This window comes from Eptesicus fuscus, chromosome 7, assembly GCF_027574615.1.
Source record: "Eptesicus fuscus isolate TK198812 chromosome 7, DD_ASM_mEF_20220401, whole genome shotgun sequence".
In the NCBI taxonomy this organism is placed as follows: Eukaryota; Metazoa; Chordata; class Mammalia; order Chiroptera; family Vespertilionidae; genus Eptesicus; species Eptesicus fuscus.
The window spans coordinates 56975144-56988068 of record NC_072479.1 but is presented as its reverse complement, the minus strand read 5'-3'; the positions used below and the strand labels follow the sequence as shown (position 1 = coordinate 56988068).

Here is a 12925-nt window from a genome sequence, read left to right as displayed (position 1 = left end):
AGATGAAAGGTGGGGGTGAGGTGACAAGACCCAGCCTTGCCACCTTGGATAGAGCTGGAGCCAGGGCATCAGGAGGAAGGGATTAGAAGAAGAGACAAGACACAAAAGGGCCTCACCACCCAGCTCTCAATCAGGGTGTCTGAATTAGCCATAGGAGGCTGGCCTCTGGCCCTGGAGCCAAGGGCTCTGAGAGGGAAGACCTGGTTCTCATGGGTGGGAGGGGTTATGCTGGACACATCAGAAGCAGATGTCTCCAGACCCACTAGGAGGGCAGGATGATTTGGTCTTGCTTGCCAGAGTAGCCCCAGTCTTGGAACAGTGGCTCAAGTGTGGTTTGTACCCAATACAATTTGTGGGAGGGAATGGAGAGGTAAAGAGAGGAAGGAAAACTCATCCCCAGAGAGAACTGGGGCTGCTTCATTTCACAGAAAAGCTAGAGAAATGGAGGCTCAGAGGCAGATGAGTAGGACAAGGGCAGGTGCCTCTTGGTGTAGCCTCTAGGGTCTGATCAGTGGCCCTCAGACCTCTCCCCTCCCCTCAAAGGACAATACTTGGATAGGATGCAGACTGGCCAAGCCAAACCCAGAGTTTTCCTAGCTCAGCTTGGAAGCCATGAAGAGAGAAGAGGATGAGGCTGGCTAGCTGGAGGATGGAGCAATATGCACTAGGCAGATAGCAGACAAATTAGACAAATCACTAGGCAAGACCAGGCCGGGACTCAGAACAGCAGGCAGACATGACTTTATTAATTTTTGCAGCATCCCCTGTGGGCAGTGGACACACAACTGGCCATGCAGGGATGGGATGATGGGGTCGGGGTAGGGCTGAGAATGTTCAGGAAGGCAGGAAAGCAAGCGGCTGGCACTGCACTCAGTATGTGATGGACGTCTTGAGACTTGATTCGACAGTCTTCTTCAGGATGGTGCGGCAGCTGGAGCCAGAGCCAGAGCTGGACACAGAGCAGGACCCCATCACAGGGCCCTGTCCAGAGCCCAGGATGATGTTGGAGCCTCCAGTCACAACACTGGAGCAGCTGGACCCACCTCCGAGTCCACAAGTTCCTCCAGACAGGATGGCACTGCCTCCCCCCATGGCTGCAAGAAATACACCAGTGTCATAGCAGGGTCCTTGGCTCCCCATGGGGATCCCTCCCCAAAAGTCCCCTGATACTCACAGATGGTGACCTGGCTGGTCCATTCCCCAGACATCCTGGGAGAGAAAGAACAAGAGAAGAACTGTTGAGAAAGGCGCAAGAATGCTTCTTGGAGCAGCTCACCTACTTTCTCAGCAGATAAAGTCCACGGTCCCCCATTTAAAACCCCTCCCAGCAGAATGGGTTGCCCTCAATGGCTTAGAACGTGAGGAAATCTCTCGGGATTCCCCTCACAAGGAAAGCTCTGTGTTGGCATTCCATCCTCCACCACCACCTTTCCTCACAAGAAACATATCCCCAGGTCCTCTGACTGGCCCCACCTGCACTCCTCGCCCTCCAGCAGCCTGCGGTAGGTGGCGATCTCCACATCCAGGGCCAGTTTGGTGCTCATCAGCTCCTGGTACTGTCGCAGCAGCCGGGCCATGTCCTGCTTGGCGGTTCTCAGAGCGGCCTCCAGCTCGGCCACCTTGGCCTGAGCATCCTTGAGAGCCAGCTCCCCACGCTGCTCGGCATGTGCGATGGCAGCCTCCAGGTTGGCATTCTGGGAGGGATGTAGACATAAGGGAGAAAATGGCTGTGAGCACAACACAGCCTCCCAAAGCACTTACTACGGATAAAACTTGAAGGCTGGAGTGCACCATAATCACATGAGCTCAAAAGTATCCTTGGCCCCTCCCACAGTTCTTATTCTAAGGAAGAGTATGGTCTCTTCTGCTTCCTTAACTCCCATAATGGGTTGAATATTGTCCCCCAAAACTCTCATGTCCACCAAGAACTTCAGAATGTGCTCTTCATTGGAAATAGGGTTTTTTTCGGATGTAATTAGTTAAGGATCTCAAGATGATATCATACTGTATTTCAGGTGAGTCCTGAACCTAACGACTGGTGTTCCTAGAAAAAGATGAGAGGGCACAGGCACAGAGAGAAGGCACCACATGAAGACGGAGGCTGAGACTGGAGTGATGCGGCTACAAAACCAGAAATGCCAAGAAATTGCCGGAGCCACCAGCAGCCAGGCAGAGGCCAGGAAGGATTCCGGCTGGCTCCTTCAGAGGGAGCATGGCCCTGCCGACTCTGATTTCAGACATCTAACCTTCAGACTGAGAGAATACGTTTCTGTTGTTTCAAGCCACTAACCTTGTGGTACATTGTTACAGCAGCCACAAGAAACTAACCCACCTTTTGCCACCTCAAGTGATCTCTCCTGCTTCTTCCCTCTGCCAAGCCTCTTTCTGTCCTGTTCCGTTCACTACCTACCAGGCTCAGCTTGTTGGCCACCACGGCCCTTGATATTTTTGGAGCAGCCCCATTTCAAATATTTTGTCCTGTTTTCAGAGTTTATCAAACTATGTGCCTCCGTTTTTTAGTTTGAAAAATAGACTCTGTACTTATCTCTGCAATCCCACAGAAAACTCTTAGATGAAGATCCCTGCCTAATTGGCCATCCAGCTGATTGGCCCTCATGTTTGATTTGGAATGAAGGCATTCCCTAAAGGTTCTCATTATTCTTTCCCACGCAAGCACCCTGTGGATGGGGAACATCATCTCCATTCCACAGATGAGGAAACTGAGGCTCAGAAAGGTGAGTGTCAGGGTCAGGACCCTACCTAAAGCTGAAGTCCAGTCCACCACTCTAACTGTAACCCGCAGGGCTCTGCCTGGGGCCTGGCACAGGGGAGCCTAATTCATCAGGCTTGTGTGCATAAAGAGGAGGAGTAATGGGAGCGGGGGGGGGGGGGAGAGTCATATCCCCAAGAAGGGTTCAAGCCTTTTGTGGGAGGAGCTCTGATTCCCAGACAGTTTGGGGCTAAGTTCTGGCAGCTGGGCTTTGGGACTCCCCGTATTCGTGTCATCTGGGCGAACTTAGTTTAGAAAGCAGGTTTCTGGGCTCCACCCTTAGCGACCCTGATTTCTTCCGTCTGGCAGGAGGCCCAGGGAACTATTTTAACAGGCAACCCAGGGAATCCAAACTTAAGGGCAAAGCACGATGGCAGCAAATTAAGTAACAGGTCCTGCATCACACTCCAAAGAAGAGCAGGTAAGGATGGTTGGAGTCTGAGTCTGGGCTTTGAGTGATCTGTACTCTAAGGATTTTCCCCTGAGGGCCCTGCTGGCAATGCATGGGTCATGTGCAACTTGGGAGTCAAGCCAAAGTTCTTAGGGGGAACCTGACTTGGCGGTCTCAGCTTTCAATGCTCTGTTGACTCCAAAACCAATTATTCAGATTTGGGGAAAGTAAGTACAAAGACACTTGAAAACTTAAGAACTGGAAACCCTTCACATCTAGCAATGAATTCTCCAAGAGGAATAGAAAACCAACTCTCTGCCCTGGCCACCCTCTCTCTCCATCCGTCTCACTCCTCCCCACACCAGGCACCAACAGCATCACTTCCTAAGGAGGGCTCAGCCACCCCCCCACCCACTCTACTGCCCATGTCGCTTGCTCCCTGAGGTCCTGGCTCTCACCCTCCCCAAAAGGGAACCAGGAAATTCAGTGCATGGCCTTAGAGGCCCTGCTGGGGATAAGAAAAGAGATAAATTAACCAAAGTCAAAAGAAGGGATAAGAAAAGAGATAAATTAACCCTCTCCCCAAGGAGCCTAAAGCAAGATGTACACCTGGACATGGAATCCAGCATGAGCAGAGCCACCTGGAGTTGTTCAATGCAGAGCCCATGCAGCTAGAATGCATAAGAGGAAGGCTGAAGTCTCCTTAAATGTGGCTTGAGGTTCTCTCTACCCCAAATTACTTAAAGTTCAGCCAGTTATCAAGGTTCACACCAGCTCAGCGGTGACCGTGGCACAAAGGCAGCAAGAGGCAGGGCTCAGGGAGCTCTGGGACCCTCACCTGCTTCTTGAGGTCCTCAATCTGTCTCTGCAGTCTCTGGATTGCCTGCTGCAGCTGAGAGATCTGAACTTTTATTTCCTTCATGCCGTCCCCATGGAGCTGGGCAGATGCCTGCAGCTCCTGGTACTGAGGGGGACAGAGGTGACCATGAGTTGAGAGGACCCTCACCTTTGACGCCAAGACCCATGCCCCCCATTCATTGCTTCCTCACGTCCTCATTTGGAACATGGGTTAAACACTGAGACCAGGACATGGTGGAATGCGCTTACAGAAGTCCAGGCTTATCTCCCACAGGTTTCCTGCATTGCCCCCCTCCAGGAGAATGGAGATGGTCACGCCCACCCAGCTCTGGAACTTCAGAAAGGTTATCAGAACTGCCCAATGGAACCAAGGTGGACAACCCCCCCCCCCTGGGGTGGGGGCATGAAGACCCAGTCTTTTCCAGCACAGTGCTGCCCCTGGCCCTGGCACCTTGGTCTGGTACAGCATCTCAGCCTCAGCCTTGCTGGTCTGGGTGATCTCCTCATACCGGGCCCGGACCTCGGCGATGATGTCACTGAAGTCCAGGCAGCGGTTGTTATCCATGGACAACACCACGGACATGTCGTTGGCCTGGGTTTGCAGCTGGCCCAGCTCCTGCCAGGAAGACTGACTCAGTGTCCACTTGCCCCCAGCTTCCTTTCCCCTTGGAGCCCCGGGGAAGGTGGGCAAGAAGCCTGACTCTCTGCCCACACTCCATCAGTGGGCAGCCCGCATTCACACAGGGTGGCACTGAGCACTCCCTGCCATCTGTGGGGCTGTCACCTTGCCTGGAATGAGGGCTGTAGGAGGTGGTCTCAATGACTCTTGAAGCTTGGAATTTTTTTTTATTGATCTTAGAGAAAGAGAAACATCGACCTGCTGTCCCACCTACCGATGCACTTTGGTTGATCCTTGTATGTGCCCTGACTGGAGATCAAACCTGCAACCTTGGTGTACAGGGACAATTTCTAACCGAGTACCCGGCCAGGGTTTGCAGCTTGGAATTTAAAGGAAAATGTCCTGCAAGGCCTGAAATCATCTGGTCCCCATCACTCTCCTGACCTCTAATCACCCGCCCTCCCTCACTCTGGCTGTTCCAGCCACACGGCCTCCTTGCATTTCCTCGGACACCAGCACACAGGGTGGGGGGCCACTCCTTTACTCTGGGATCCAGGATTCCTATCTGCGAGGATAACTTCCTCACCTTCTTCAAATCTTTGCTCAAATTTTATCTTCTATATCAGGCCACCCTGACCACCCTATTTGAAATTGCAACCTGCCCTACCCCCCACATTCCCAATCCTCCTTTCCCTGTTCTAATTTTCCTCTTATCTCTGGCATTTATCACCTTCTAACATACTTATTTACTAAGTCTGTCATTTATTGTCCATCTCCCAGTAGAAAGCAAGCTCTGTGACTTCAGGTGGGTTATTCACTGGTGTGTCCCAGAACTCAGCAATCCACATAGTAAATTCTCAGTAATTGTTTGTCAAATGACTGAATGACCAGAGTCTACATCACCCTAACTAGGCTTCGCCTCTCCTGGCCACTCCCACAGTGGCCACAGGGAGGCTGCCCACCCTACCCCCTCCCCTCACTACCGTCTGCCCTCAAAGACCACCACTTCTGCCACTGGCAGATCCTCACTTCTTCATACAGACGCCTCAAGAAGCAGGTGTACTCTCTCAGGGACTCCAGCTTGCCTTCCAACTCCATCTTGCTCAGGAAAACCTCATCCACATCCTGGGGGAGGGAGACAGAAACCATGAACCCTGCTTCCTCTCTGTGGCCCCACTCTAGCTGGCTCAGGAGTTCTGTTCACAAACTGTCCAACATCCACCCACAGCCATCTCCAGATACCTGCTTCTTCCTTCTCCACCCCGCCCTGTGCTTTTGTCTAACATTGACCCATACCGCCTTCAGGAACCCTTCCCTGATTAATCCCACCCAGTTCTGCTTCTTCTACTCTCCCCCGCCCCCCCACACCCTCTCCCACAGTGCCACCCAAAAACATCACATGATCCTTCTATCAGATCTTGTCTTGGGGTCCCTATGTCTAAGTAGATGTCCCATTTTTCTGAGGGACCCCGGCAGGCAATATGACAGCGTATTCTTCATGAGGATCTCCAACTCTTTGCCCTCCCAACCCAGGACTGGGCTCTGCACTCTGGGTGCTCAGGATGAAAATGGAGCAGCTAACACTCCCCCTCACCTTTTTGAGAACCACAAAGTCATTCTCCACCGTGGCCCGCTTGTGGGCCTCCTGTTCATACCTGCCAGGTAAAAACAGAGAGATGCTGAGCTCAGAGCCGATGTGCTTCCTCCAAGCACAACCTCCCTGAAGAGGCCACTCTTGCCTGTAGATGCTCCAAAGCAGGACACACAACCAGCCTGTGTCTCTACCTTACCTATCAGGAAGTTTTGGTCACATCCTAGCTATCTCCTCTCTATTCTTTCAGCCAATGTCCTCTTAATGACATAGGCCTCTCTTCTTCACGTTTACAAGGCACACACACCTTTTCTCACCACTCACAATGATGGGGCCTGAAGCAAGCAGTTGGATTTTATCAGAAAGATTCTACAAATCATGTTGCCCGACTCATAGATGATTAGGTGGCCAAGCAGACCTAACACCGAGGTCTCCTGTCCCCAACCTTGGGTTCCTTCCAGGGCCCACTCCACCTCACATCCCACCTTCCTAACAGCCCTAGGAGGGAAAAAGGGCAGGTGACATCTTCCCAGTTTTCAGATATAGAAACTGAGGCTGGGTGAGGTAAAACGCCTTGCTCAAGGCCACACAGCTGCCCTTTGCCCACAGCCACTGAACCCAAGCCTCCTGTTAGTCTAAGGTTCTCGCCACACCACCAGGTGACTTAGGTGGGAACCCAGAACCGCAGCTGAGCTGTGAATCATGCCAGGGGCCTGGGGATGGTCCCACAAAATAAATTCCCTTCCACCCCTGATACCAGAAAACATCTGAGTCACTTTAGCCTACAGCCTGCTCAACAGGAATTTCTCGAGAAAAAACCCATTGAGGCATTGTTTAAATAAGCCCCTCCCAGTGCTGGCCAGAAACCTGGGCCTTGGAGCTGGGGCCTGCTGGCTCTCAGATCTGGGCAGCAGGGGCAGTGGGCTACTTACCTGCAGCAGGTGGGGCATACTGAGAGTCAGGGGGAATGAGATGCAGAGGGGCTAAAGGGAAGCCCAGTCAGGGGGGCGGGGGGGCAGGGGAAGGCCTCAGCTGACAGCTCTGATCCAGCCCTCTGAGACCCCACTCTGTCCCCACGGGGAACTTCGGTCTACCTACTTGGCCTTGTACTCCTCCTCCTGGTCCTGGCAGGACTTCAGCTCAGCGTCCAGAGCCCCTCGTTGTCTCTGGAGCTCCTCCAGCCACTTCCTGAGCCGGCCCAGATAGTCCTCAAAGAAAGACTCCAGGCCCCGAGGGCTGTCACTCACCCCCAGTTGCTGCAGCAAGTGCCACTTGGTCTCCAGGACCTTGTTCTGCTGCTCTAGGAACCGCACCTGCGCATAAGCAGAGGGTCCCTGAGGCCCCTGTGAGACTCCCTGGGCACAGCCTCTGGAGCGTGAAGCCTCAAGGACCCTGTGGTTAGCCCACCTTCCCCTGCCCCCCAACCCAGCCTGGGCACGGGCAGCCTCAAGACTCTGAGCACATCAACACAATCAGAAGGACTAACGGGGAAGGGTCTTCCCACTACTGGCTGGCAGCTTTCTGCTGCTGAGCCCCAACCATGGGACTGCAGGGCCTCCCCATAACCAGGGAGACTCCAGTTAGACCAAAGAGGGACTTCTTTGCTGCAGAGGTAGATAGGAAAGTGGTAGACCAGACGTCCCCATCCCCAAGTCCGTCAGGAAGTTCCTCCTAGGGATGCACTGAGGCAGGGCTTAGCTGAGTTGACCCTCACCTTGTCAATGAAGGAAGCAAACTGGTTGTTGAGGGTTCTGATCTCTTGGGTCTCCTGAGTCCTCACCACTTGGAACTGGGGGTCAATCTCAATCTTCAATGGGGTCAGCAGATCCTGGTTGATGGTCACTTCCTGGATGCCCCCTGGAGGGCACAGGGAAAGCCCAGGCCCACCACTCCCCTCCCCAAATTGCACCCCTAGCCTTCTCCCTGACCCCCAGGCCATTCCACGGGAACCTCCTCGGCATCCCCCGAAGGAATTGAGGCTCCTGCTGCTGAAGCTACCCCTGCCTCGGCCCCTGGAGCCAGCAGAACAGGCTGAGCGAGCACCGAAGCCCCTCTGGGCCCTGCTGGGGGAAAGAGACATGGCAGAGACCTGCAGTCACAGCAGCACACAGGCAGAGGAGAGCCAAGGTGTGTGAGTTCCTGCCCCGAGGCCCTGGCACAAGACTTTTATCCCCTCCCGTGCTTGGGCTGGGCCTTGGAGAGCAAGATGTTCTTGGCCTGACTGTGTCTGTCACTGGCTCCAGCTGACCTGTCTGACACACCTGGAGAATAAGTGCCCGGCACGTGCAGAGCCCCAGAAAGGAGACCCAGACCCTGAGGGAGAGCTGGGCCTGTCCCCAAGACAAGGAAGTAGCCAGAGGCCTGGACTTCAGTGCTGGGGATGGAGAGCAATGGCCCTGAGCAACATCACTGAGGGTCAGTCAAGGAAGACTTCCTGGAGAAGGAGACAGGGAAGAAGGGAAGGACATTCAAGGGGGGAAAGGAGTGGAGGGGGTTCAGACAGAGAACCTGAGTGCCTCGGAGATGTTAGATAGAGGTAAGTGAAGCTTCTCAAGGAAAAATCTACCTATAAGAGCTGGAGAAGGCACTTTGCAGCACTGAGAAGCCAGGAGGTGTTACTGTCAGGGTTGACTAAAATACTTCAGGGTTTGGAAATGAAAGAGAAAAACAGGGTGTCCAAGTCCCTCCTCTTGCCCAACCCAGCAATCATCCAGGAGGCACCACCCCACTCAAACCGGGCATCTCCATCCAGGATCACGGCCAATGGAGCATGAGCCCAGCCTGTGTCCCTTCCACAAACACCCAGTGCCACCAGCCTCTCTCCAAGTCAGGCACCGCATTGTCAGGTTACAGATCAGAGGCACCCAGACTACGAAATAAAGTGCGTTTAGAAACATGCTGCCTTGGGGAACTGGGAGCAGAAACAGGAGCTTGGGGTTCCCCACGGGATAGATACTGTCTCTGCCCTGACAGTCTGCTAAATGGAAGAGCCCCAGGGTGCATCTAACATTGAGTGGGCCTCCTCTGCTTGCAGGACCCCTGGAAGGAGGCATCCAGCCCCCACCACCACCACCCCCACCACTGAGGCTCCTCCACTGCTGGTGAGCAGTATCAGGCAGCTCTGGTTTTTTTAGAAATTTCTGAAATGTCTTTTTCACATGGCTGGAGAGTTCTTTTTCCCTGTCCCCCCGCCCCCCACTCCTTTTCTAGAGCCTGGTGTACTCCAAAGCCTCAATACTGGGGCCTTTGATGATGCAACTCAAAGCAAGGTCAAAGAGAGACTCCGCATAATACACACTCAAGACCAAGACACGAGGAAGTCAGTCCTAGCAGTGCAAACCATCCCAGAGATACTCCACCCCTCCCCCAGCCAGACAAGGGGAGCAGGTCACCCTGCCTTCCAGAGGATTAGAAGCCCCTTCCTCCTTCCCCTAAATGAACCTGAACCACAGATGACCTCAGGGGAATCAGTGGGAAGAGCAAAGGAGATCAAGGGACTGAGGGGGCAGGTGAAGAAGAGAAGAGGAGAAAAGACCCAAGAGAGGCAGGGAGGAGAGGGGGCCACCTAGAAAGAGAACCTGGAAAATGGGTTGAATTGTATTGAGGACCCACCTCCAAGCCCTAACCCCCAGGACCAGTTTGCAGAGGCAAAGAGGGCCAGGTGCCTTTCTTCTGGGTCCCACGAATATGCCTGAGAATGATCTCCATGGACTGGACTCTACCACCCCTACTACCCCTCCCTCTGACCCTGGTATTAAAAAGTGGAACACTGCTCAGTGGTTGAGGTCATGGTTCAATTCACTGTCAGGGCACATGCCCGGGTTGCGGGCTCAATCCCCAGTGGGGGCGTGCAGGAGGCAGCTGATCAATGATTCTCTCTCATCATTGCTGTTTCTATCTTTCTCTTCCTCTCCCTTCCTCTCTGAAATCATTTATTTTTTTTTTTTTTAAGTTGAAGACAGAGCTCACACACTTGGGATGGGACCAAATCCACCTCCTTGGAACTTCCCCATATTTGAAATATTATTGAATATTTGAGCCCAAGTGAGCTTCAAGGTTCAATGCCCTCATTTTACACTTAACGACTCTGAGGTCCCATTGGCTGTAGGGCGGGTTGCAGACTGTACACCCTTGAGTAACCTAAGAGATTGCACCAGGTGGCCTCTAAGCCTGCTCTGACCCAGTGCTCTGTGGTCTGAGTAACTTGCCTAAGGCCACCCACACGGCTGATGAGGCTAGATCCAGGACCCCCAGCCAGCACAGACCACTGCCCACTAAACCTTTGGCCAGTACTCCACTTGTCTGTCTTGTCCACCAGCCTATCTAGCTCAGGGTCTGGCATACCCTGGGCTCCAGTAAGCATTTGTTTTAGGAGATGAGTTCTTACTAGTGGAGGGACCTTCTTAAATGCCCAGGTTCTCAGATGCTGTGTCACATATGTTTCCCCCAGTAGAAAAAAAAAACCACACACAGTGATGGGGAGAAGGACCAAATTGTTTGGAGATTTGAATGCTCAACCCCTCACAGTCTGAGTACACAGGGATCTCAATCTATGCAGCAGCAAAGGTGCAAAGGGCTCAAACCCTGGACTTAATATTAAGCCTGGCAAATGCAAAGGCTCTAATGGGTTCTATCTATGGGGTTATATTCCTGCTCCAGGTTAGCCATTCTCACCCACACCTGGAACTCTGCAGTCCCTGCCACCTTATCCTGCCTTAGAGAAAGCCCCTGGCCAGCCCAGCTCATTATAGCTCCCCAGAGCCCCCATCTCTCACTGCATTTCTCACAGCATCCCTATAAGTTTCCCCTAAGTGACCCCTAACTGCCCCCTGGCCACAGCTACAACTCCCCGGCCTCTTTCTCTAATTGCTCTCAAGCCTGTTCTGCTTATGCAGTAGTTTTTGACCCAAAAGCCATTTATTCACATTTATTCATTTACTCAACAAAATATGGTTGAGCACCTACTATGTGCAGGGCCTGTGCTGGGAGTTAGAAGTTTAGCAGAGAGCAAGGCCCAGCCCTGGCACCAAGAAAGCCTAGAGCCTAGTAGAGAAAGAGACACTGAAAAGATAATTAGACAAGTATTTAACTGCAATTATGATAAGGAAAAATAAGTATAGGGCATGAAAGAGGCCTAGCCTCGTTTATCCCTTAATTCGTTCTCCAGAATGCCAGGAACACGCCTGCCTCAGGGCCTTTGCACGATTGCTTCCTCTTCCAGGCATGCTCCTCCCTGGATACCCACGTAGCTGAAGTCACCCTCCCTGGCTGCCCTCAACCAAAATTGCAACACTGAGGCCATCCCCCCTCTGACACTTCTTATCCCCCTCCCTGCTTGCTCGCTTTCCGCTTCGCACTATCGCTTCCTACCATACCATGTGTTTTACTCATGCCAGTCTCCCTGCACTAGAATGTGAGCTCCACGAGGGAGAGATTGTGTCTCTTTCCTCGCTTCTGTGTCCTCTGCACTTAGAGTGGCGCCTGGCTAGAAAGTGCTCAATAAGTATTTCCTAACTGCATGAATTCCCGTTCAATTTCCTCTTGTTTTCCTCCCATCTTTCAACCTCTGGAGATCCTTGTGACTCTCAATTCTGTTCTCCAAAGCGTTAATCACTCCCCACCCACCCACCCAAGATTGGGCGATGCATACATTTAATAAATATGATCATGTGTATATGGTGTGTGTGTGTGTGTGTGTGTGTGTGTGTGTGTGTGTGTGTGCGCTCGCGCGCGCGCGCAACAGGAATTTTCAGCTCCATTATCTTATGGGACCAATCTGTATATGCAGTTCGTTTCTTACTAAAATATCTTGTGACACGTGGCTGTAATAACCTATTTACATGTGTAACATGCTGGTGTTTTACATTCAGAATATTGAGGACCCTCTGAGTGCCATCACTGAGCCAGGCCTAGATCTTCCATCTTCTTTAATCCTCCCCACAATCTGAGAAGTGGGCATCATTGTTTTCACTCCACAGACACAGAAACAAAAACAATTCTCAAAGATAAACAGGGGCCACGTCAGTCTGAGAACTCAGATCTTCTAACTTACCGTGCAGTCTCGCAGGAACACCACAGCATCCCCCAAGACTGTGGTTTTTTTTTAAACCTCACCCCAGGATATGTTTTGTTATGTGTTTTTTTCATTGATGAGAGAGAGAGAGAGAGAGAGAGAGAGAGAGAGAGAGAGAGAGAGAGAGAGGGAGAGGAAGAAAAAAAACATTGATGTGAAAGACAAACATTGATCTGTTGTCTCACACACACCCTAACTGGGGATCGAACCCACAACTTGGGTATGGGTCCTGACTGGAATCAAGCCTATGACCCTTCAGTGCATGGAACGATGCTCTAACCACTGAGCGCACTGGCCAGGCCCCCAAGACTGCTTTGTGTAATATGTATCTGTCGTTTTTTTCTTATGCAGTAGAGAATTGGAAGCTTCTCCCACGCTGATGCTGGCAGAGAGCTCAGAGGGGACTCGCTGGGCTTGCTGGCTGGACAGGATGTGCTGCTATATGCCTAACAGCTGGCTCTCTCTGTTTTGTAGTGTTTGCCATTTTCTGGGTGTAAACGACTCTCACCATGGCTAATTTTAAGCTACTAGTGTGATGTCACTAACTATAGTGACTGTCATTGACTACAGTGATGTCACTGGCTGCAGAGTCAGGAAGAGATGAACATAGTCAGGAATCCCAA

At 52.2% G+C, this 12925-nt stretch overlaps 1 protein-coding gene across 2 annotated transcripts; it reads right to left on the bottom strand.

Moving 5' to 3' along the window:
• Positions 1 to 724: 724 nt before the first annotated feature.
• KRT78 (keratin 78) lies at positions 725 to 8854 on the bottom strand. Of its 2 annotated transcripts, none has more exons than XM_054718445.1 (10): positions 8796 to 8854; positions 7944 to 8663; positions 7328 to 7542; positions 6233 to 6293; positions 5668 to 5763; positions 4471 to 4635; positions 4000 to 4125; positions 1474 to 1694; positions 1175 to 1209; positions 725 to 1094 (listed from the first exon to the last, which is right to left on the bottom strand). In XM_054718445.1, exons 2-10 carry the CDS (start codon positions 8307 to 8309, stop codon positions 871 to 873), a joined length of 1509 nt encoding a protein of 502 aa, XP_054574420.1. In that variant the 5' UTR covers positions 8310 to 8663; positions 8796 to 8854; the 3' UTR covers positions 725 to 870. The 2 variants fall into 2 exon arrangements, with proteins under 2 accessions (XP_054574420.1, XP_054574421.1); XM_054718446.1 differs by having other exon boundaries at positions 7944 to 8289; positions 8796 to 8840.
• Between the last annotated feature and the right edge of the window lie 4071 nt (positions 8855 to 12925).